The 26,709-nt window shown below is 43.1% G+C and overlaps 1 protein-coding gene across 1 annotated transcript; it reads right to left on the reverse strand.

Annotated features, from left to right (window-relative positions):
* Positions 1–204: 204 nt before the first annotated feature.
* gabra4 (gamma-aminobutyric acid type A receptor subunit alpha4) lies at positions 205–14,914 on the reverse strand. The gene is made up of 9 exons (XM_014199352.2): positions 14,283–14,914; positions 13,931–14,049; positions 12,806–12,873; positions 12,438–12,658; positions 12,136–12,218; positions 10,245–10,388; positions 9,784–9,936; positions 5,725–5,981; positions 205–3,844 (listed from the first exon to the last, which is right to left on the reverse strand). The coding sequence occupies exons 1-9, from the start codon at positions 14,366–14,368 to the stop codon at positions 3,290–3,292; spliced, it is 1,686 nt and encodes a 561-aa protein (XP_014054827.1). The 5' UTR covers positions 14,369–14,914; the 3' UTR covers positions 205–3,289.
* Positions 14,915–26,709: the final 11,795 nt, after the last annotated feature.

The following is a 26,709-nucleotide window of genomic DNA, read 5'->3' on the forward strand; positions in this document are numbered from 1 at the left end:
AAAACAGAGAACTGAACTGGATGGATGATGTTTTTACCTGAGCAAGGGGTGAGGTTTGAGGACCATGACTGAAGTGATACTAACATGGATGCCATTAAACATTTATACCAAGAGATTCACAGATTAGTTTTTATGCACCACATTTCATATAACATATTAATTACTTTAACAATATAGAAAGAGGTGATCAAGAAACCAGACCCATCAATGTCACATTATGCACTCTGTTTATTTGGCTGAGAGTGATGTCACTTCCTCTCAGAAGACCTAGAATGGGTACCTGCACTGTCACAATTTCAACGTGTTAGTCTTGCATAGCCAATCGCAATGGTAAATATTCTCTTGACTACAAAAACACACAACGTCAGTATTTTGTACAAAGACATTCGGTTATTGTTGTGAGTATGTACAGTCAGGAGGAGTTCACCATTTTGTGTAAGGGTTAACCTCTTGGAAAGAAGTAACTGCCTTTTTTATTCCACCTACGTGTATGCCATCCCAATCCTTCTTGCAGTTTTATTACTCGCCTGGGCTTGGTTCTGGAGGCAGTCCAAGGAGCGTTTATGGATATTTGCTCACATAACTGCTTGCACAATGAAAACAAATCTATCCCCAGTTACTCTCAGAGACAAAGACTTACATTGCTAAATCAATTACCAAATCTGACTCTCTTCCAGTGGCAGTAGATAGGAATAGGCTTATCTAGGTCTGTGAAATCATCCCTAAAACAGAAAACAAAGACAAAGCTCAGTATCTGAGTCCAGTATGACAGACATATTCAAATTGGTGGAGGAAAGCCTAATGTGATTTCCAAGCTGAAATGATGCTTGCCGCTTAAGAACACAAACCCCACAAGTCTTTTGTGTAAGACACAATTACACTGAAAAGTAATCTCACATATTATTGAATTGAAAGTACATTGCTTTTATAACTAACTTATGTCCCATAAATTGATCTACTGACCTTCAGGACCATGTCTCTGAGAACTTCTTTAGGGGCCACATTTATTCAACTTCAACCATCGGGCTTAAGCAGTGGACAGATTAGGCCTGGGTTTGCGGTGAGTTGACACATATCCACAGGTCTTCTTCTAAGCAGTCTCATTTAGATATTCAAGACATAGATCAAACAACATACTGAGGGCCTGTACGAATAAAACAGTGATGTCGATGTGTTCCTTTATTGGGCATGCATAATGACCTCCCTCCCCCTCTGCTGTAGCGTGGCTGAACACCCAGGGGGATGCTTTCGTATCAGACGTAACCAGTCAACCACATCCTCTGCAAGAGCTCTCTGCATATATACACTAGACCCGCTACACTCCTCCTCTGTTCTGTTGCTCCCAAACAGCAACCAGGAGCTCTTTAGGTAAGACCCAACTTTCATTAGCCGGCCGCCGTCTAGCCTGAAATTATTTCAACAAGCAAGGCGAACTACCCGTGACACCCACAATCAATCACTAGGCAAGGTGTGTTATTGAGACGGAGAAAATAATGGGGACAGCTGGGAAATAGAACACACAGAAATGCATCAAAAAACACAATCTCACCTGTTGCGAACAAGTTCCTTAAAGAGTGTGTGTGAGTGTAGTTGGGAGTGCAGAATCAATTTCACACATGAGTGCATCGAGGAGACATGAGGCTGAGGCAGACATCTTGATCTGTCTATCAGCCTCTGTTTTGAGCCCCACCTGCAGGAAATGAGTGCACTATTATGTCAACAGTGACTGAGGGGCCAACTATGTAAGACCTGTCTGGGTGATAATAGCCATTAGCAGGAAACCAGGCATCAGGATAGACACTAACCATGCCTCTGTAGATGACATCACCTCAGCTGATAACGAGATACGAGTTGTCCTCAGGGATAGACAGCAGTATACTTTTACTATAAGAGAGGTTGCATAGATGCAATGGACATAGCACGTTTAGGACTGAGAAATGTGGAACTTTGTACCTTATCAGTGGAAAGCTGTCCAAAGTTGGTATAGGACCCTAAAGACCCTCAGCACTCAAGGCTAATGCACTATGAAATGATACCTAACGCCCAGAGAGAATTGCATAGTCACTATACACTTTCCTCCCCATCTCTCAGGTCCCTAACCAACATAACTTGTGGTCTCTGATGGTGTAGAACGCAATTACTATGCGTCCAATGTAACAAATTCTGATATGGGGAATGACCCTTCCTCTGACCTCATGATGGACAATAACAGGTACTGTACATAAAAGGCCCATGAAAACCCTCAATCAGGCCCCCCACATATGCAAAGAAATTAACATCCCTGAACTCAGAGGAAATGTTCCCAAAACAAAGGTTTTCACCAGATTCCTACAATATATTCCTTTGGGAGTTATCAATATTCTTATTTCATGTTTAATGAATACATTAATACACTGTTCCAGAAACAGACTATGTATAAGAAAAACACATAATTTCATAGTTGAACATTCAACCAAAGACTTCCTAGAATGTTGTTGGAGGGAATGTACTCAGAATATTGAACTAATAGGGCTTACAGGAACCTTATCCCCTGGAAATGTTGTTTGTAGGGTACTGCGCAAAGTAGGCCAGCATGTATGGTAACCTCATTCTACGCTTGTTAACAAAGCTTGGTCGAGGTTCGCTGTACAGGCTTGGGAGTGCAAAATAGATTTGAGTGGAGAAAATGGATCTACTTCTGATACCAGAACAAATGACAACATACCCAGATATCTACTGGTGTTTATCAGTAAGGGAGAAAATACACCCAAAATCTGCTTGTCAATGCATCTTTTCTTCTTGACACCTTGTGACTTGTAGTGTGTCTGGCTCACCCTCAGCGTTATTGTGACTCCTAATCCTTTGTCATTGTAGCAACGCCTGCTAAGACTAGAGTGATCAATTAGCCGTTTTCGCTAAGATCAGTTATTACTGTATTTTGCTTCAGTGAGGGTACTTGCTAAGATCAAAACTAACCAATCCATCAAACCGTTACCGTATTGCATATTGGAATATGGCCACTCAGGGTATGGCCTAGTTGTGATATTTGTTTGATTCAGACTTATTTGGAATGGTTGTGTTACCATGCTCATTCTCAGAAGCCCTCTAGAAAATGAAACAGATGTTCTGAGATTAGTATTCCTAGGTGTAATTATTTAAGGCTCTTGTCCAGCATGTTTTGTTTCCTTGTCATTTCATCTTCCGTTTCTCCAGAGCTCTGATAGGATTCAAGAGAACCCATTGTTGTTATTCCGTCACTATACATTGTGTAGAAAACGATTCCCAAGATCACCACTAGAGGAGCTAGAAACTAGATTTGGCCTCGAAATTTGGCCTCCATGGTGTCTTTGGACAAGTAAACCACCCAGTAGACCATGTTGAAGGCTCCGAAGGACACTGGGAACAGGATGCGAGCGTACTTATCAATTTTACTGGTCCCGCCCATACCGGTGGTGGTCGGCTGGGAGCATGGCGACTGCTTGGGCTCATTTTTACCCATCAGTTGAATGTGCTCCAGTCTAGGTCCTAGGAGGTCCTGGAGGGAGGAGTCAGCAGTGGGCTGGCTCTGATTGGCTGGTATTGTTGGGGTGGTGGGTGGAGCCGGGGGCGTGTTCTTGACGGACAGGGTGGTGAAGGAGGTGTTCGGTTGGCTGGCAGGGCCGGGGCTGGAGTGTGGTAGGATGATGGCGTCCCCAGTCGACCCCGTGGATGAAGACGATTGGCCAGACTGGGGTTGTCTCCTGGTTACCCCTGTAGCTGCTGCGCTGTTGGACTCAGCTTTCTGGATGTCTTGCTGGGACATGTAGTTCATCCGTTTTCGAAGGTTACCGTTGGTGTCTGCGTTACCGTTGGTGTCAGGGTTATGCTGTGGAGGAGGAAAAAATAAGCAAGAAACCCATATTGCAGTGATGTGAATGAACTGTGCAACAACAAGCGCACACCTTGAAGAGGAGACATTTGACTGAAATTAGACTTTCACTTAATTCTTTGTGGTAAGGTAAAATATGACAATTGCATTGTGCTGATAAATATGAACTATATAGACCTCTCAGTGCTGGATGACTATCAGGTTAAAAACAGCCAGGAACCTCCCATTCTAAACATGGCCTATGGGCCTGAACATGACTGGCTTACTTTAGTCTGTATGGTAGAATAACCCAGCTCAAAGATGTTATTTGGGTAGGATTTTGGTAATTTCACACAAACTTGTGTCACAAGCACGGTCCCAAGGGGCGGTGTGGCAGTACAGTAAAACATCAAAAGAGCTCGTCTCCTGAGAGCGATCATAGCATTTCAACCCCAGTAGAGGGAGCTGCTGCACTCTAACCACAGCCTCACCGGTGATAATTCCCCCACTGACTCCCCAATGGAATGTTGCTAAACAGCTGGCCTCCTGTCTGAGAGATGTGAGGCGGAGAACTGTGGATTCTAGGCTAAGTTTGACAACACTATGGCTGGAAGGTAAAAGGCTTAGAAAAATCTGCGCCACAGCAATATACACCACAGGTCCTAATGCCGAGCAGATTTCCCCACTGAAATCAACACTGGGGCTGGGGCCACGGCTCTCTAGGAAAAGAGGCATCTCAAACCTATATACACACACACGTGCCCCGGCTGCGTTGCTGTGGCAACCTGCTAATCCATTGATGTGCCGTTGTCACTAAACTGCATTCAGGCGAGATTATTCCACACGAGGATTTGAGATCCACAGCGAAACTTTAAGTAGTCTTCGGGCCATATATGGCTGTTTTCTGGTGGGTTTCAGCCATCAATCAACAGTTGAACTGTAACGCAAGAAATGTAGCACTGCAAAATGTAATGCCCTCAAATGAAGGATTGTGTTCTTACTCCAGTAGGCCTGTGTTTCCGGTAGATCACACATGTATGGAGTAATGAATTCAATAAAAATATGTTTGGTCAAACCCCATTACACGCGCTTCAGGCACACACATGCTTTCAAGAGAACAGATTGTAAAATGCTGAACAATGTTTGCATCACATTGCAACTATAGGTAAATTATTATTATAACTATTTAACACGTTACACATTCTATAACGCATGTCTTCAAAACACGTTTATCTTAAAATGCTGGAGAGTTTTTTTAAATCACGAGAAAGCAAGCACATGTAGGACATTCAGAGCATATTTAGAATTTTTAGGGATAATATTGCTAAGCCTCTGCGCTGGATTACAAATGGCGTGCATTGATCTAAGCAGACAGCTGTACTCTAAACAGGCCAAACTTAATGTGTATTCACCATTTACTATTCTTATTTGGCCTTCAGGAAGCGAATCGTCATCATGTTTCTAGCTCATGCTATCATGGAGAGGGGGAAAGAGTGATAGAGGGAGAGAGTGATAGAGAGAAAGAGGGGTACAAAGAAAGAGAGAGGTACAGAGAAAGAGGGAGGAGAGATACTTCAAACTATCAATGATAAAGTAACTTTCAGTTACAGTATTGTCTGACATTTCCAATGCAGGCAAATGCATTTCTTTGAATGGGTGATCACCATGTGATTAATGAAATGCCAGTCATTCTAAAAGCTTCTTTAATTTTCATCCCTGTCACAAAATAGTCTTTAAAGCAAGTCGGAAAATTTGAAAAACATGGCATTTCAATATCTCTGATATTTTAGACTTGAATTGAATCTCCATTGAAGAGATTAGCAAACAAATTAGCAAGTGGAGTGCACAAGTGCACACTTCAGTCTCTGATTGGTAAAGGGAATGAGAATAAGTCTCACCTGCAGAACTTCCTCCATATCCTTCACTTTCACTGGGGTTGTTTGGGGCGCTGGTGGGCATTTTGCCGGCTTCCTTTTCAGTCTCTCCATCTCTGCGTTGGTAAAGTAGTTGACGGCAGCGAACTCGATGAGGGCGGAGAAGACAAAGGCAAAACACACGGCAATAAACCAGTCCATGGCTGTGGCGTAGGAGACCTTGGGGAGGGAGTGGCGTGCGCTGATGCTCAACGTGGTCATGGTCAGGACTGTGGTGATGCCTGAAAATGAGGAAAAAGTTTAACCTTGGCTGTAGTCAAAATAATACAAGTTATGTCAACACACTAAAATAATAAAACTAAAACAGTAGGCCTAACCATCCTCTAAATCAGAATTACTCAACGCTTTCCTCAGGGACTCCCCAGCTGTTCAATGTATTTGATATGTTCCAGGGCTAGCACACCTGATTCAACTGATCAACTAATCGTCAAGCACTTAACTAATTGAATTAGGTGTGCTAGTTCAGGTCTACAACTTCTTAGAAAATCAATGAAAATGATTTAGAAAATTCAGCACACAAAGCAATGCATGACAGCCTTAATGCTTGATATGAAAAACAGGAAAAGGTAATGTTTGTGACACTAGAATGACCTGTAAACCTCTAGTCGATGACCTATTGACCTTTGCTTCTAATGTGTTCCCTCTTAATGAGGTTGCCCTAGCGACCACGTAGCATACCTACTTTCCCTCCTCTCTAATTCCTTTTTAAACAATAACCAATCTGACCTGCGCCAAGGATCATACCATTACAATAACTGGGGAGTTATAGTAAACCTGTAGGTCGCTTGTCCTTGGGATTATTAGCAAATAGCTATAATGTGATTTAGAGAAAATCATCTGTATGTTAGAGATATGACACAATATGTACCGCCAGGCCACCTGCTCTGACGTGACTCGCAGCATAATTATGTGTCTAAACTCAGCTGACCACCGGACGATTCTGTAATGTATGATTCCGAGGACGAGATATCCAGAGGTAGATATTAGCTTTAATATTAGGATATTAGTTAATATTCGTGTCTTTCATTTCGTTAATTGGCGAGATCAGAGGCACAATCGTTCTTGGTACAGATTAACAAGGTGTGACTGATTTAATCAGATGAGCTATTACAATCCAATTTTTGAGTAATGCCTGTTTCTATTGGAATACATTCCTCATCTTGTGACACATTGTGACACATTCCTCATCTTGTGACACATTGTTAAGATTAGAACGCATTGCTTTGGAGTTGCTTGGATTGGGTCTCATTGATTTGGAGTGGAGTTGCTTGGATTAGGACAGAATGGGTCTCATTGGTTTGGAGTTGCTTGGATTAGGACAGAAAGGGTCTCATTGGTTTTGAGTTGCTTGGATTAGGACAGATTAGGTCTCATTGCTTTAAAATTGCTTGGATTAGGACAGAATGGGAACGTATTGCTTTAAAATTGCTTGAATTAGGACAGAATGAGTCTCATTGCTTTAAAATTGCTTGGATTAGGACAGAATGGGTCTCATTGCTTTAAAGTTGCTTGGATTAGGACAGAATGGTTCTCATTGCTTTAATTAAGGTTGCTTGGATTAGAACAGAATGGGTCTCATTGCTTTAATTAAGGTTGCTTGGAGTAGGACAGAATGGGTCTCATTGCTTTAATTAAGGTTGCTTGGATTAGGACAGAATGGGTCTCATTGCTTTAATTAAGGTTGCTTGGATTGGGACCGAATGGTTGACATGACCAGTGCATGTTCAAGAGGCGGAGCCAGTTTCATTAGCCTGGTCCCAGATCTGATTGTGCTGATTGTCATGCCAGACATTGATTGGACGAACATATCTGAGACCAAGCTAGTTTTATATGACGTCAATGTCAATTTCCAACATCACCAGACAATAACATCTTGAGCCTCCAGGGGGAGCTTTCCTAATCATCCCTCAAGCCAATGTCTTTTTCCCTCCCAAACATAGTCCTACAACCATTATATGTGCCAGGTTTGGAGTCACAGAGTCAGAAAATGGAACATTTATCTTGTGGAAAGAGGAGAGAAGGGAAGAAAAAGCCAGTCAGCCTGTGCGTGCGTGCTACTCCCCCACATACACACACGCGAGAGACGAGAGAGTACTGTAACAGCCCCACAGCCCGGGGGATTGGCCAATGCAACAATATTTATGTTCCCACGACACCCTCCTGTCACACATTGGACAGTTTCATTAGCTTGCCACTGAGACGGGAGGGGACTGAGGGGACGCATTGGGGCGTTGTGTAAATCAATGTGGCTGTGGAATAACACACACTGGCCTCTACAGCTGCTGAGATATGAGTAGAACCCATTGACTCAGCGATATGTGTGTCCCTGAAAGAAAGTCAGCGGGCTAAACGAATAGGCCCATAGATGCAACAGATGCAGTAACCAACATCATGTGGAGTAGCATGTAACAAAGTGCCAAAAGTGGGTGCTCATAAAGAAATGTATATTTCCATCAACACATGCAAGAGCAAAAAGCAATTACCTACTCATGACATTAAACCTACTGTATTTTCAACTACCAACCCCACTGGATCAGCCAAAACAGTACTTTTCCCAAACAAAATATCCTCCAATTATTTTACAGTGGTGCTCATGAAAGTCACACATCCTCATAGACACCCATTAAACAAACACCCCTGCAATCACCCACATAACCAACACCCCTGCAATCACCCACATAACCAACACCCCAGCAATCACCCACACAACCAACACCCCTGTAATCACCCACATAACCAACACCCCAGCAATCACCCACATAACCAACACCCCTGCAATCACCCATATAACCAACACCCCTGCAATCACCCATATAACCAACACCCCTGCAATCACCCATATAACCAACACCCCTGCAATCACCCATATAACCAACACCCCAGCAATCACCCACATAACCAACACCCCTGCAATCACCCACATAACCAACACCCCTGCAATCACCCACATAACCAACACCCCTGCAATCACCCACATAACCAACACCCCTGCAATCACCCATATAACCAACACCCCTGCAATCACCCACATAACCAACACCCCAGCAATCACCCATATAACCAACACCCCAGCAATCACCCACATAACCAACACCCCAGCAATCACCCACATAACCAACACCCCAGCAATCAATAGTAAAGGAATAGAAGAAGCTAGCAGGAGGGCAACAGTACGCTTCAGAAACCACTGACCTTACATTACTCAGCCACATGCACTAGATTTCTTCTGTCCGAAAAGGACCCTATCCTACACAGCTAATCCTCTACAACCAGGCATGGAATTTAAGGATTTTGGGCACTGGCCAGTCAGGATGGTGGGCAGCACTTTTTACTAGCCCGTGTCCAAAATCTGTGCTATGGGATATTTCAAAAGATAAAAATGTTACTAGCCGGTGGGCTAGTTTGGCTCATTTTCTATTAGTCCCGTCTAAAAAGTACTAGCCACGAGCTAGCTAAAATTCCATCCATGTCTACAACTCGCAAAAAAAATGCCAAGAGAGGTTAATTAAGTGCTAAAGTTCATTTCAGTTCAGCAAACTAAATGGGCATGAAAAAGAATAAGACTGAAGACTATAATACAAGAAATGGATACTCAATTATGCAATACAGAAATGCCGATTTACACAGAGTACTTGTAAAAGCCTGATTATGCAACGAAGGGAAGAGTGCTGTGGAATTGACAGGAGACCAAGCAAACAGACAGAGGATGTGTACTCTTTCATTTCTGACTCCACCCACAGTGAGAACCTAACACTTCTGTTTCTAAACAAATGGGCGTATTGGCAAATGCAACTGCCACTTAGATGGGAAACAAAATAGAAGTATAACACACATTTAATTAATCGTAGACCTTAATGGTTGTGTGAGAGGCTAAAGACAGAACGTTGAATGCTCTGGCTACACAGTTACAAAAATGGAGACTGAGAGATGCACAGAAGAGGCACTTCCCTCTTCACATTTGCATCTTCTCTGCCCTCTATAGACGTATTCTACAGAATGGCGGGATTTGTGAGTAATACTTACCGAAGACTGTTCGAGCCGGGACTGATTCCTTATTTATCCAGAAGGATACTTGGGAGAGGATTACTGTCATGATGCAGGGGATATACGTCTGAATCATGAAGTAGCCCATTTTCCGCTTCAAGTGGAAGTGCACTGTCATCACCACGTATTCACCTGGCGGATAGCCATAGATATCACAGTTGATTAGTTCATGACTGGCATGAGACAATGAGCAAGAGGACAGGAAATAATGGACTTCTGGTAGCATGGAGTTTTTATTGTGTCTTCTCTGTTCTCTGAGGTGAATGGTGTCAAACAGTTATTTGGACAAAGCCACTGTAGAGAAAACATTCCAAACTGAAGTAAGAACTGATGAAGAAATGTAAATGGTTATTAACAAAGAATGACATCACCATCATCAGAGTTGGGGATATCTACTATATCTAACCAACGGTAGGTAGCTTTTCACCAGCCCATCATACCTGTGATTGACTTGACCTCTTCACTGCTGACAGTGTGGCCAATGAGATCGTACTGCACTAGGCTGGATGATTCTTGGGGAACCTCCACTGAATACTGTGGTCCTTTGGTCCAGGTATAGATCATCTCTGTTTTAGGGTATGCATCTGAGGGTGGAGAAGGAAAAGATTTGGATTAAACCCTCAAGTGGGGGGGGTGAGGCCAGTTCTAAATTGTAGAGTGAGACAGAGAGAGAGGAGAGGCTTTATTATAGGATAGAGAGAATGTCACATTTAAGTTTATGAGAGAATGACTACTGTAAGCCAGTGACATCCTCTTCATAACTCTAAGCTCTGTGAACATGAGAAATGCTTCTACCTCCCCCATTTAGTCAGGGGATCACAATGCATTTGAAAGAGACATATTGATGTGATGGTGTGCAGTCCAGTCACACATGGTTTCCCCACTTGATCTGCACTTCACTCACTGACTTAATACATGCAAATGTTGAAGATTACCTCAAATGGTACACTCTCTGGATTTTCAGATATCTTTTCCTCATAATTTGATTGAAAATGAGTAGTACAATTGCATGGTATTAGATGGCATGGGTGTCTACTGTGTGCTCAAATGACTTGGCTTTTAAACAAACTACCCGGTCTCACGAGCTCTCTGGTACAAAGTTTTTGCATATCCAACGTTGCAAAGATGTTTCAAAAATGCTGAAATGTGACATGAGAGTTCCTATAAGACAGGGCTGAAAGAAAAACGAGAACACAGGCTTGGGTTTATGTTAGGGTCTGTCTCCGGCTACGCATGCCCCCTCACGTTGTTCTCATTCGCCGTTTCCCACAGGGGACTCGAAGTCGGCAGGACACCAACTGCGCCGGGAAAATGGGCCAGCTGGGGCATGTAGTGGAGCGGAAAGCTGCGCGGCGCTCCGACACACACCGGCTCTGGAGAGAACCGGAATGGGTCTGAGCTAACCAGGGGCGAGGAGAGGGATTCTGACCTTTACACCATCGGGTCCAACATCTACTTCCCTGACTCTGGGCCAGGATGGGAGGATGGGATTGGAGGATGGGATGGGAGGATGGGATGGGAGGATGGGATGGGAGGATGGGAAGGTACTATCTTAAACCAAGAGCAATGTGACAGAATGATAACAGAGGAATCTATTTTGTCCTCTACAATGTCACCATTGCTGATAACAGATTGGGGGAGGATTGGGAAGTGCATGGGAAAACCATCCTTCATTCCTCATTCCTTTCTTTAGTTTTCCCCTCAGCAGATGTTATCTTAGATCACTACTGTTTTCTGACAAGAAAGAAGGCTCATTGGAGAGATCCTTTCATCGGAGATAAGTCACTGTTTTGCTGACCTCTCATTATGAATAATAGTGCTGATTTTGGGTTTCTTTGTTCTGTTTTTGGTACAAAAAGAATGTAATGTATTATTAGCATTTTAGTCAGAAAAAGCAATTACTTCTCACTCTGGGAATGTGTCTGAAATCCTCAAATATGACAAAGCTGGAAGAATTTGACAATTCATATGGTAATGGTATTACAATAGAATGGTACATTTTTCTAACCCAATTAGTAAACTTCATGTATGTGATGAACTGGGACAGATTTAGTGCATTGAAGTATAAATATGTTTTTTTTAAACATTGCATACTAAATTAGTTAAGACAAAGAACAAATGAGTTTACTATGAAAGCATGTAAGCGTGTAATCAGTGTCAGGTTTAAGATCTACTAAGAAACAGTACAAGTGGATTTGCTTTGGTGTGTATGTCAATAAATACACAGTGTTCCGAAGTATGCATGTCATCATAACAAGGACGAAGAACCACTTTATCAAGTCACTCCTGATACAGTATTAGAATAGACGTACAGTGTCATATCATACTTACAGCTTCCAAACTTGAGAGGGCATGCATGTCCATCCATGGGGAAGTCAACCAGCTTCATGGGACACTCTGCGCTGATAGTCAACCTATTGGGGACACATACACTCAAACATATTAAAACCAATGGGAGTTGGAGAGCGTTAGGACCCGTCCAACCAGAACTCAAACATGTATCATATCTATACAGTGGAGCCCTACTTTTAGGATGGGACTGTAGGTAGGCTGAATAGCACTTAGCATTGTAACACTGGCATGCTGGGTAATGTAGGCATCAGGGTGTAAAGCATTTTTGGCAAATGTAGTACCTCATGGTGTAAAGAATGGTGCCGTTCTTCATGATGCGGAATAGCCTGTTGGGGGCAGTCATGTTGTGGGCCACAGACTTCTTCCCATTCCTGAAGAAGGTGTCTGGAGTCCACACATTGGAGACCATCATGTTGTTGAGGCGGAGGATCTCGATAGGCCCCTCATACCTCAGCCTCCTGTCCATCCATGTCTGTCTGAAGAAGACGTCCATGGTGTACTCCTGAGGAAGCAGAAGACAGAAATTGGCAAATGTCAGAAATAAACAGTTATGTTTGAGACTTCATTCTTATATGAAACGTTAAGTGCATGGTCAGTCAAACTTATTTCCGGGTACTCATCTGTTTCAAATTCTTGACTTGGTACATACCATTTCAACATCAGAGACAGGCCCGAAACTTGTCACATAAATGTCTGTTTTCACCTCTGTCACTGGACCTATTGAGAGAACAATTCAATCAGTTTCACAATGCCTAGACTATCCTAGGCATATCCCATTACAGACCCAATAGACCTTAGACTAGTAGTTCTGGTTTGCTAGGCCACCCTTTAAGCGTCAACCCTCATTTGACCTGTATTCACCTGTAGGCCTGGAATAATATGTAAAACATGAAACCCCAGTAACAGCCTTACATGGGCCAAAAGTTGGGTTGGTAGTGCTGTGTGGATGTGTGCCAAAACGACTAACCCAAATAGCTGACAATGCCCTGTATGCAATTGCCTATAGCTTATGCCTACCTAACAACCTGCACCAGTTTCTAAGCATGCATATAATGGAATGCAAAATAGCTAAATAGGTTTAAAACATAAACCTCTGGGACAAGCCGATCACTATCTAACCTATGCTATGCACACTTGAAGGGTGAGTTCGGAAGTTTACGCGCCCTGAGGTGGAATATTTTTTAGGGTTGAGTTGAAGAGCGTAGCCTAAGGTATTTTCAAGCACAACGACATGCATGTCAGATGTCATTGCTGTAGGCCTAATGAACGATAAAGAGGTTACTTCTCATTAAATGCATAGTCTTTAAACGTGCGTCTGATACTTTGAGCACGTGGAGGATTTGAGAGACACGAAAAGTACACCTGCACTCCTTCTACTTAAATTGTGCATTAAGCGGCTTTTTCCACAGCGATAACTAAACTCGCTTAAACATTTGAAGGTAGCATACCGTTTTCAGTCGCACATGAGAGTCAAAGCAGTGAATATAAGAAAGTGTTAATTCAATCCATGACAACCAGCTTTTGAAACATGGAATGTCATTGCACATCTGTGGGAGGTAGTGCTCATAACTCATTAGAGCAACATGTTTCACTTGAAACAGTATTGAAAAGCTCTGGTTGAAAAATACAATGCAATTTTGATCGCAACCTCATACCCTATCTAAACTATTCAATAGCATTGGCACAATAGTGATAATAATTTTCGACCATCTCTGAGCCACATAGAAACTCATTCAACAGACGAAAACTGTCACTGCTTCACATAGGTACCTACCACCAAATCCAGGTCGCAGTCTGTTGTCATACCCATCCAGTAGTCGGTCTAAAATGCGTGTGAAATTTTCGGGATATATTCTCTCATCCTTTTTTATCGCTCCAGAGATTCTCTTTACACTGAAAAACGACACAAATAATCAAAATAGTTTGTTATCGTGCAAGACAGCAGCCTCCCCGATACCCAGGCTATGGATGACAAAATTAGGAGTCACAACCATATGACACAGTTAGAGCACTTTTGGATTTCAGCACCTAGAGTCTTCAGGATCGTGGACAGCGGCACCAGAGCAGCTCGCGCCAATCTAACAGGAGAAAATCAGCCCCCCAGATCATGTATTTTAGGAACTCACCAAGCAGTCAGGCAGAAAAGGTAGAAGAGAGTCGAAATATAACTGGGGTACATCGCAGTCACCATCTCCTTCTTGGCAGAAACCATCGTTGCATGCCATACTTTAAGCCTCTTCACATCTCCCTTAGGCAAATGTCTTGTCCCAAGGAAGGATTAAAGCCAGAGAGACAGAGAGAGCGGAACAGCACAAAAGCAACTCCAGCAGCATCTCCCGTTATCTCTCTCTTGCCAGGGAAAAAAGCCCGTGCCAGCGGAGCATCTGAACGCGCGCACCTTTCAGGCTGTCGCTCGATGACTTAACCAAACACCTTCTTCTCTCAGTTGTTGGCATCCATCCACCCCAAGTCCAGTATGTATGCTCTCCCTCAGTCTCACACCATCGTTTGACTTGAGAGATGAATAGAATAGACGTGCACGGTGCACTGTTCTGTGTTGAAATTTTGTATGGCAAAATTGTCTTGTGCGTCTGCCGCGCAATAAATCCAGTGGTGAGACCAACAGCTTTCAAATCAGTATGTGACTGTATTTAGTTACACCCCCCCACCCAAAGCTATAATGACAAAGGTGCTGTTAAACTTTTTCATTTAGAGTGGACCATATGCTATGCCATATAAGCTGAGAAAAAAAATTATGACTGTGTATGTGTGTGTGTGCCTGTGTGTATGTCAGATATTCAGTTTTCGTGTGCAAAATCAAAAATGTCTGCATCAGTCCATCACTTCACCACATCTAAAGCAATTGATGAGACTTAAGGAGTCATGTTGCTTGTGGAACTCTGTATAAGACTGCATTCTAGATTCAAATGGGTCAGTCTTGTCGCAATACGCAATCACACACACACACACACACACACACACACACACACACACACACACACACACACACACACACACACACACACACACACACACACACACACACACACACACACACACACACGTAGAGTAGAGTAGAGGAACTGGGACAAGCCACATGCTGCTTCACAGATTTCTCTGGACCTGAGATAGGAACTTCAGAGAGACAGTGTGTGTGTGTGTGTGTGTGTGTGTGTGTGTGTGTGTGTGTGTGTGTGTGTGTGTGTGTGTGTGTGTGTGTGTGTGTGTGTGTGTGTGTGTGTGTGTGTGTGTGTGTGTGTGTGTGTGTGTGTGTGTGTGTGTGTGTGTGTGTGTGTGTGTGTGTGTGTGTGTGTCCTAAATCTTAACAGGTAATGAGAGCTTAGAGGAAAAGTGTGTGTTTGTGTGTGCCCAGATCCGTGTGTGTGCCCCTCTGAGCCTACGCCCCTAGAGGTGGGGTGCAGGAAAAATCCCTGCTCCGCAACCAGACAGAACATACCTGTCTAGGCGCTTACACAGTACTGGCTTTAACAGAGGAGAAGCTAATTAGAACTCTGTTTGTTGGGAGTCTGAACAATGTGCTGGCAACACAGGAGGTTGATTTGGAGCTGGAAATGTGCACACAGTGAACAGTCAGAGTGAACCTGGTACAGAATGCATCCCAAATGGTACCCTATTCTCTACCTAGTGCACTTATTTTAGTCTAGTCAAAAGTAGTGCACTTTATAGGGAAAGTAGTGCACCACATAAAGAATAGGGTGCCATTTAGGATGCAACCCTGGAATCATGTGGTAACAGCAGTTCCCTATGTTCTACCCACAACCCTCCCACCCACCTTAGTCCACCCACAACACACTGAAGCATCGCTGCTTTCTTTGTGGGGGATGAGTAATGCACATGCTCTTTATGGGGAGGGCTTTGTTCCAACTATAACACCTTATGTATGTTGTTCAATTATAATTTGTATGTTTCACATGAGGACTCTGGGTATGTACAGAAAATAATTGGACATATATGTAATAGTATTCATAAATGTATACAATGGAATGTCATAAAGTGTTTTGGTGAAAAGGCATGTAAAGCTTATTATGCTATCTTGACCTTTCATAGTCTAACCTGACCTCTGTCTTAGAGAGGACATCATGTATCGTAGCCTTCAAATAAGGGATGGTGTTTTAGTCTTAAGATAATAATGTGCTGCTTTACAATGAGGACAGGACGGTGATGAGAAATCAACATATTTTAGTCTGTCTGTGTCTGTGTCTGTGTGTGTGTGTGTGTGTGTGTGTGTGTGTGTGTGTGTGTGTGTGTGTGTGTGTGTGTGTGTGTGTGTGTGTGTGTGTGTTTGGTAGTCCACGTCCCAGGACTCCTTGAAACAGGTTCTCTTGCTCTGTAAGCTATATACCCTGCAGCAAAATTACTGCTATGATAACCTAGTTTCTCACCTGTGTGTGTGTGCGCGCGTGCCCATGTGTGCGAATACATGTTTGAGTCTGAGCATGTGTACAGTACGTGCAGGTGTGTGTGTAGGTTTGTGTGTGTGTGTGTGTGTGTGTGTGTGTGTGTGTGTGTGTGTGTGTGTGTGTGTGTGTGTGTGTGTGTGTGTGTGTGTGTGTGTGTGTGTGTGTGTGTGTGTGTGTGTGTGTGTGTGTGTGTTTGTGTGTGTGGCTATATGCTGGTTAAAACCTAAATGCCAAAAGAAAATAACAAAAATATTTTAATGAAAACATTTTGTTCATACCCAGACATTTTCCTGACATGCTCAGTCAGTATCCCCTCAAATACAGATTTACAGTAAATGATGGTATTTTAACAGAAAACGAAGCCATACAAACGCCATTGTAGCTGTATATTAAGCATGCCATTGTGTGTAATTGTTTTAGGTCATTGCGTTGAGTACACAGAATGTAATGGGCAGGTAGAGAGAGAAAGCAGCCCCTTTGCACTGGGGCTGGGATTGATGATGCTACACGGCGGTGTTGGCACATGAACCCAATGAGTCAGAACCGTGAGTCAAGCTGTCTAGTAATCACACCCCAGCCAAAGACTGACATCTTAGCTAAACAGAAGCACATCAAGCATAGGGAAAGAGATAACATGAAAGATGGTATGTTGCAGCATTAAACCCTCCACTGCATCAATGCCTAGGTTTTTGACTGGGTGAACAATGATTGATGGTCATCTTCGTCGTCATCAGTTAAAGCCTTGCTATTTATGTTTCTTGCTATCTTAGGCTTTTTATGCATTTCATAATGTGACGACATATTTAACAAAGTGACAAAGGTAAATCCCCAAACCTAGCACAAGCCCATGAGCTTTGAAAACAGCTGGCTGATATCTCAATAGAGCCACATTATATAAAGTTAATACATTTGGGAATGTATCCATACTCTCTGAATTGCAGCGCATCTTGTTGACTAGTGCATTTGAATTCATTTACAAACGTTTGAAGGGATTTACAATTGCTGCAAATTACAGTCTGGCAGGATTATTTGGCTAACCTTATTTTAAATGATAGTTTCCGATCGGATCTGATGACAGGCAAAACATGGCTCCAGATGGTGCAACACATCATGGTGCTTCAGGAACCAAACCGATGACACAGTTATTGTAACATGCAGAGTTTGGTGTGTCAATGCTTTATCTAATGCAAGGTTATGGTGATGTCACTTGGTTTCCGTCCCATTTGCCTGCGGCTCAGCAAAAAGGCCCAGCACAAGTGTTGTGCATACATCTGCTGCTGCTGGTGGGGGGCATGGGCTGCCGTGGCGACGGATGAGGAAGTGATGCAGGATGCAAACTGTGACTATCTTTCCATGATATCCTCAAGAGGGGGCAAGGAGATGAGATCACAGAGAGGGAGAAAATAGCAGCTTTCTGTGGCACAAAGCAGTCTGATAAAAGTACAGTAGATTATCAAAGGATGAGGATATGAACCCAAAATACTTGTTTACTTTACCCATAACCTACAACGCATAGTGACTTTGAACAAAGCACCGATCGAGATATCAAAATGATAAATTGTGCCCTGGGAAGGTCACAGCTCTCAAGCCAACTGATAAAGGAAAGATCCTGTCCATCATGAGCATCAAACACCCGATCTTCCAAAGAGGGGAGAAAGAGAAGCTCATTAAAGAGCAAAATATTTCCTGAATTGAGCCCAAACTGAAATACTTAGTGGTGTGCGTAGTAGTTGCTAAGGGTAAAGGAGTGAATAGCAATATTTCCATAGACACCCACACAGGACAAGTATCCTGCCAATGTCCAAGTTATAAAATAAGACATTTTGCAAACCCATGCGACCCAAATCCTTTAGTCTCTGTAAGAGGCTTTTATGAATGTGGGGTGGTTTCTTATTCCAAATAGAGGAACCACTGCATTAAAAGAGATTTGGGAATAAAGATGGGGATTGACTAAACCAGATATTGAAATGTAGGTAAATAAGAATTCATCCTGCTAGGAAACTACAAATTGTACACTAGAAATGCATGTGTTTAGAGTTATTGTCACACAAGTATTCACATGTATCGTAGGAAAACGTGAGTGAGACGCACTTGAACTCAATTCTTCGCAGCAGGATCGAGGCCATTGCTCTCCAGTCTCTCCAGTTTCTCCTCTGAAGGGGCAAAGGTTACCAGATCACTGAAGGTGATCATCCTTCTCATGGTGGAGCCAGGAGCATTGCAGAGGCCATGAGGTAGTCTGGTGAACTCGTACAGACCAAACAGGAGTTGTACAAGGAGTACATTTCTTGTCAACTTCATGGAGAATGGTGTTATGGATGCACCTTGAAAGCCCAAGGGACCAATATATGGTGGAAAAGTAGTACTAGTCTCTTTATCATTCATTTTTAGAAATGAACAGCAACTGCCAGGGTATTTTTTAATTTCTGGGGAAAGGAGAAAGCTCAAATCTAATCAGACCGTTTTGCTTTTGCCTTTCACATTCTCTTTCACTTTAAAATTGAACTATTACATTTTCATAATAGGATGACGAGGATCAAGTTATCAAGCAAGTAGACCATTGGACCATTGGACCAGTAGACCATCAAGCAAGTAGACCATCAAGCAAGTGTCACCATTGGGGCATTGTACAGCATACATGCATCTATAGATGACATCATTTGATGTCTCACATTCAAACCCCTCTATATCAGACTATATTCACTAGAGGAGAGAATCAGGGGCTTGCTTTATTTGACTGCATCTGAATGGAGAAAGAGAGAGGAAGACAAGACTGCATTGCAACAATAGTCAGTTTCCAGTCTTACTGTTTCCAGTCGTTCCACAATCGATTGGAGAGGGGGTGCTTCATAAAGCGCACAGTTGATGCGCCAGAGGAGTAATGTATTCATGAAAAGCGGAGAGAGAGAGAATGAGAGAACACTACACTTGCACACACAAGCTCTGGGGCAAACGTTTTCCCACCAACGTTATTTTACGCCTCTCCTTACATCTCCCACCAGCCCGTACCCCGGAGACGCATGCAAAATCATCACCAGAAATGGCTTATAAAAGAACGCCTAATTTCCGCCCTTGTTTAAGAAATAAAGACCTGCTGCCTACAAGTGCCAGTGTATACTGTGTTAGCTTGTATGTACAGCAAACAAAGCATGCATCAACGAGGCTCATCAATGTCCATTAGACCAAGTAATGAGAGAGAGGACACGGGAGAAAGAGAAATGTCACCAGCTGCTTAAATGCTAGAAAACATTCTACTGTAATAACAAGCTCGATTCCGCAAGATTTTTAATGCATTTCATTGAATGTTTGGTACATGTCTTCCATATAACTTCGGGTATCATACCATGTGACTTTGTTAAGTTTGAATTCTGGAAGTTTGTTTTAGCGTCTTCCTTAATGCCTCAACATTAATGTTGTTTGTGAATTAGTGTGCGCTGCATTCCATAACCTTGGAGGACTCCATCTCATTAGTATCTGTACCCTGAAGCGGCTTCAAACACATCCAGCACAGTTGGGGACTTGACACCAAAAATGACTACACACACACCCCACTCACAAATAGACACAGCAAAAGGCTAATGAACTCAATCACTTCCTCCTGATCATTTATGATCCACACCTCCTGTTGTGGTACAGTCCATTTGTTGAGGTGATCGTGATCTCACAAGTCTGAGGATTGAAACTGACCTGGACTATCAAAATACTCAACCAAGCCACGGCTTTGATTCAACAAGGCCCTTAGTCGGACAGATTACTGGCCTGATTGCTTGAAAGATCCAGCTAATTTTGCTTCTCTATTGAGGCGAGCAGTACTGTATAAATAGACTAGTTCACTGGAAATAGCCCTCGGATCTCAGAAGAGGCTCTCAGGAGATGGCTGGACCCATGGCCAGATTCCCAATTGCTACCCTCAATATACAGTTATAGAGCTTACTGTAACAGTAAGACATTCAGATGTGAGACCCCTTTTACTTCATGAAGCAGTTTTTTTTTATTACATATTTGAAGTGGGTGTTGATATCTTTCAGGAATTGAGACACCCTGTTTTGAATCATGCATAGCCTATATAGGGCATCTGGAATGAAGTGTAATTTATTCTAGCCTAGTTTGATGTCTTGAAGCTGGTGACAGAAATAGCCAAATGATGCATTGTTGTCCATTTGTGAATGAGTGTTTTTGCCAACTGTAAACCAAAAGGTAAGCTACATGTACGTTTGGGTGTACGTGACATTTACTCTTGTCCACTTTAGGTTCTATGCCACTCTTCCAGCTAACAGGCACTCCTCTCTAACTTCCTCTCTTGAATATTGTTGCTGTGAGTATGTTGAGCATTAATTGAAGGGAAACGTGAACGGACATGTTTAACATTCTCCCTCAAGCATTTCATCGGCCGCACAATCGGTAGGTGCTAATTAATGTTTATTTTCCCACTTTTATCGCAGGACACAATTTGCAGTCTTACTTTCGCCTCCTAATTCGCAATGACCACACAACACCCAGGGATAACGCGTGAAGACTCAAGCATCTTTTGTCCGCTGTCATTCTTGTCTTCGCTCACACACAGTGGTTCAGCTCATTCATTTGAGCAGGGCACACATGAGGAATGATTGGACGTGATGTCATTGATTTGCATGTGACGTGTGAAGTTTTCCACATGACTGCTGCCCCTGCAGGGGATGTGTTCGCTGACAGAGACGGGGGCTGTTGACACTCTGGGATGGCGATGACTTGGTGCATATTGACCTCATTTGATGCTGCTGAACTGGGGTTGAGGCATGAGAAGCACAGTGTCTGTCAGTGGTGTCCTTCATCCGCTGTGACAGGTCAGTGGCATGCAAGTGTGCCCCCTAAATATATTTTTTACTTCATTGAAAAAAGTGTAGCTAAGTAGTCTAAAGCCATCGGGGTGTAATTCATATCGTTCTGCCTATGATAGTGGGCTGAAGCTGCAGGAACCTGAGTCAAGCGTAATGTAAAATCCCTCCTGTGAACTGACCGTCCAGATCACAGCAGAACTGGATGAGCAATGACTTCTGATAATTGCCAGCCGGATGAATGAAAGCAGAACCAATCTTTCTGGAAAGCAAGGGACCACTGACTGGGCACTGACATCAGTTCTATGTCTACTTTTGACCACTATTTGATTTAAGTGCTCAACCAAAGTGAATTTGCAAAATCAGCAAAACCTTTAGACATTTCGTGTTCGTTAAAGTTTGTCAGGAAAAAATATGACAATTCTCTAAATGCATGTACGTCGATGACTTACAAATTCAATACGTTTTCCACATGAATACAACATTGACCAACTTATTCCCAGTGGTAGAAGTGTCAACGTTGGACAAGGGGGTTAAAGCTGAGTAGTCCAGTTCACTTCATGACATTAGCATGTAACGCTGACATAAGACTCCTCAGTACCTACCATTTCAATCCTCTACCCCCCAAACAGTCATCTTGAGTAGAATACATTACCACTATCTATAATAACTCCATTACATAAATAAGGCATCCCGATGCTGTACTTACTTAATGGTGACTCATAGCTAACATTAGCACAATGGCTTTATGTGTGGGAAAAGAAAAATCAAGGAATTCCAAAGGACTAAAATGGCTGCGGAGTAGATCCAAGCTAAATCTCCCTCATCTACGTCTCCTGGGTAGCACAACCCTTTAAGGGAGACTGATTTCCTCTGATGAAATCCCAATCTATTTTTACCACAGTGATGAAACAATCTTTGTGAAGAGTCCTCTTTTAAATAGAGCTGGAGGACTTTTCAGCTCCACCCCAATACATCCAGAGCGACCGACGGTACAGTACAGCGGCAAAAGCTACACCGTGAACCCTGTCCCTCTGCTTCAAAGCTGTGGTTCCTATAAAGTGACGATAGAGTGAGTGTTTGGGCCAAGCATATACTGTAGGTTTCCCATTGATGGGCTGATGTTTTGATTGGAAAACAGAAAGGAAAACGCCGCACACCGCTGCTCATGCTCCCTGGTGATATTTATTAACAACGTTTCGACCCTTAGGTCTGGATCAGGCATCTTTTGATTACCCAGCTATCACCACTCTATCATAAAGAATGATACATGGTTAGTTATATTCCAAAGTAAGCTTTATGACACCATAAATGTAAAGGAATTGTCAATAACAGGCAGAGACCATTAAAATCATGCACTGAGCTTTTCATCATTGGGAAAAATGATAATTGAGTTGGTGTCCTCGGATATAGTTTTTTGAGGCCAAGGTGAAAAAGTACATTATTTTTAGTAATTTCTCTCTGAATGGTGGATTGCACAGTACTCACAGTAAGTCTCACTGGCAATTCATTTTGCAGTGGCATAGTATATAAATAGTTTCTTTCTTTATTTTGAAACCTGTTTTCTATGCTTCACATTACATTATTTTAGAGATTTTATTAGGTATAGTACATACTATGTATAAGCCATTTTCCAGACAGAAGAACACAGCACAATCCAACAATGACATACTGTATATAGTAGCCACATACTCCACTACTTACAACTTGGCTTTCATATACCTTAAATCAATAAGAAAGGACAATATACGTTTGACATACTATACTGCTGAAACATTGGGGCAAATTTAGGGAATTATGTGCTTCATGGCAAGCCTGGGATTCTCTCACTCCCAGCAAATGTAATAATTATTGCCTGTTAATTTACATTAGCCATGGTTCTGAATAGGCTATATTTAGCCTTTCTAAAAGAAACCTACATTTACTCCAATTCTTTCTGCGAAGCAGATTGCATAGACATATACAATGTACAGTTTATATAGTGGGACGTGCCTTTCAATTACTGTCCCTGAATACTAGTTTAGCCATATATGATCCAAATGTATGATACAAGTTGGCATAGTCTAGAAAACGTATTGCTTCTGCCTGAGGACCAATATGCCTACAGTCCCCACTGCTATGTGAAAGACGCAGAATTGTTCATGTGCACAGACCGACACAGTTACCCACGGCTTGTGAATTTTCCACACATGCCTCTTAAAACCCTCTAGAGTTGATGTCTGCGTCCCCGGCGGAAATGTAATTAGCATCAAAATCAGTTTACAGTAGAGATACCGGTTCTTTTGTATGGGCTGCATCTCAATCCACCGCATCGGCCAATGGCGGCCTTCTGCATCTGTGGTGGAAGGTGACCGAGCTACAGCGGTGTTTGTTAGACCATGAAACATCCCAAAAATTGCTCTTCTCACAAAAACGTCTGTAGCAGCTGAATGGTTTGGCTTACAATGGTTAGGCCTACTCTATGGAAAGAGGAAAATCTCACGAACACGATGGGGTTTTCCATCACAGGACTCACGAACACGATGCAATCTCAATAGACAAACATTGGCAGTAGAATGGCCTTACTGAAGAGCTCAGTGACTTTCAACGTGGCACCGTCATAGGATGCCACCTTTCCAACAAGTCAGTTCATCAAATTTCTGCCCTGCTAGAGCTGCCCTGGTCAACTGTAAGTGCTGTTATTGTGAAGTGGAAACGTCTATGAGCAACAATGGCTCAGCTGCGAAGTGGTAGGCCACTCAAGCTCTCAGAACAGGACTGCCGAGTGCTGAAGCGCATAGCACATGCAAATCATCTGACCTTGGTTGCAACATTCACTACCGACTTCCAAACTGCCTCTGGAAGCAACGTCAGCACAAGAACTGTTCGAGCAGGTTTCCACATAGTTTTGGTCAATTAGTGTATATTATATGGTACACTACATGTATAAGTACACTACATGGCCAAAGGTATGTGGACACCTGCTCGTCGAACATATCATTCCAAAATCCTTGATCCTCCCTTTGCTGCTATAACAGCCTCCACTCTTCTGGAAAGGCTTTCCCCTAGATGTTGGAACATTGCTGCGGGACATGCTTCCATTCAGCCACAAGAGCATTAGTGAGGTCGGACACTGATGTTGGGCGATTAGGCCTGACTCGCAGTCGGCGTTCCAATTCATCCCAAAGGTGTTCGATGGGGTTGAGGTTAGGGCTCTGTGCAGGCCAGTCAAGTTCTTTCACACCACTCTCGACAAACCATTTCTGTATGGGCCTCGCTTTGTGCACGGGGGGATTGTAATGCTGAAACAGGAAAGGGCCTTCCCCAAACTGTTGACGCAAAGTTTGAAGCACAGAGTCATCTAGAATGTCATTGTATGCTGTAGCGTTAAGATTTATCTTCACTGGAACTAAGGCGTCAGCCCAAACCATGATAAACAGCCCAAGACCATTATTCCTCCTCTACCAAACTTTACAGTTGGCACTATGCATTCGGGCAGGTAGCGTTCTCCTGGCAGCCGTCAAACCGAAATTCGTCTAACAGATGGTGAAGCGTAAATCATCAATTCAGAGAACGCACTTCCACTGCTCCAGAGTCCAATGACGGCGAGCTTTACACCACTTGAGTCAACGCTTGGCATTGCACATGGTGATCTTAGGCTTGTGTGCGGGTGCTTGGCCATGGAACCACATTTCATGAAGCTCCCAGCGAACAGTTCTTCTGCTGATGTTGCTTCCAGAGGCAGTTTGGAACTCGATAGTGAGTGTTGCAACCGAGGACAGACCGCATTCCCGCTCTGTGAGCAACTTCGCGGCTGAGCCGTTGTTGCTCCTAGACATTTCCTCTTCACAATAACAGCGCTTACAGTTGACCGGGCAGCTCTAGCAGGGCAGAAATTTGACGAACTGTTGGTGCCACGTTGAAAGTCACTGAGCTCTTCAGTAAGGCCATTCTACTGCCAATGTTTGTTTATGGAGATTGCATGGCTGGGTGCTCAATTGTATACACCTGTCAGCAACGGGTGTGGCTGAAATAGCCGAAACGACTAATTTGAAGGGCTGTCCATATACTTCTGGACATGTAGTATGGATACACATATATATATAAATAATGTTCTGATTTTTCTCATAACTCTCAGATATAGGACAGACACTTTAAAACAAACTTCCTTTTGATAGATTTTTTTACTCTCTGTTTTTCCATCCATGAATCTGTTATTTAATGCATTTCTATGGGCTAATAGCAGCAAATACACAGCCCCCCACTACTAAAAACACATTGGTTTGAATGATATTCTCAATGGCTCACTTACATTTGTACTTTGGCTCCCTCTGTTCACTCAAAAACAGCAGACTTTGCGAGGAATAGTCATTAAAGTGACAGATTGAGGGGGGGTGTACAAGAGGGTAGAAGTCTGTTAATTCACCTGACTGCATTTACTTAATATATTGATGTATTACATGAGTAGTCAGGAGGCGACAGGGAGCCTACCATTCAGAAAGACCTGTGTGTCATGGTTGTCGTTGGGAAAGGAGGACCAAAATGCAGTAGGTATGTGGTTGCTCATCTTGAACATTTATTAAACTCCAAAATGAACACCAAAATAACAAAAACGAACTCACGATCAACGAACAGTCTTCTCATGCTCACACATGCTCGACAAGAAACAATCTCCCACAAAACCTACACCAAACAATTACCCATATATAGGACTCTCAATCAGAGGCAACGAGGAAGCACCTGCCTCCAATTGAGAGTCCCAATCCCCCCATTAACCTAACATAGAAATACACTCACTCGACTAAACATAGAAATACCTAAACATAGAACATAAACCAAAACCCGGAAATAATAAATCAAACGCCCTTCAACGAACACACCACCCCGAACCACATAAAACAAATACCCTCTGCCACGTCCTGACCAAACTACAATAACAATTAACCCTTATATTGGCCAGGACGTGACAGTACCCCCCCCAAATGTGCTAACCCCGGAAGCACCTCAAGAATAACGAAAACCCCAAACAACAACAAAAAATCCCCCTAAACTAAAGGGAGGGAAGGGAGGGTGGCCTCCGTCACCGACGGCACTTGTGCTACACCTCCCCAACCCACCTATGCAGGTGGTGGTTCAGGCTCCGGCCTATTGTCCTCCAGAGTGCCGACCGACCCGATCAGCCTCGGACCGTAGGCAGACTCCCCCTGCTCCGGATCATGGGCAGACCTCCTCTCCACCCTGTATGCAGATTCATCAATTATACAGTTAATCAAAATTCCTTTTAAATTGTCAGGCTTACTCAGTTCAGGGTTGCTGCTAAACTCCCTTGGTTTTAGGTC

This window comes from Salmo salar, chromosome ssa05 (genome assembly GCF_905237065.1).
Source record: "Salmo salar chromosome ssa05, Ssal_v3.1, whole genome shotgun sequence".
Taxonomy (NCBI): domain Eukaryota; kingdom Metazoa; phylum Chordata; class Actinopteri; order Salmoniformes; family Salmonidae; genus Salmo; species Salmo salar.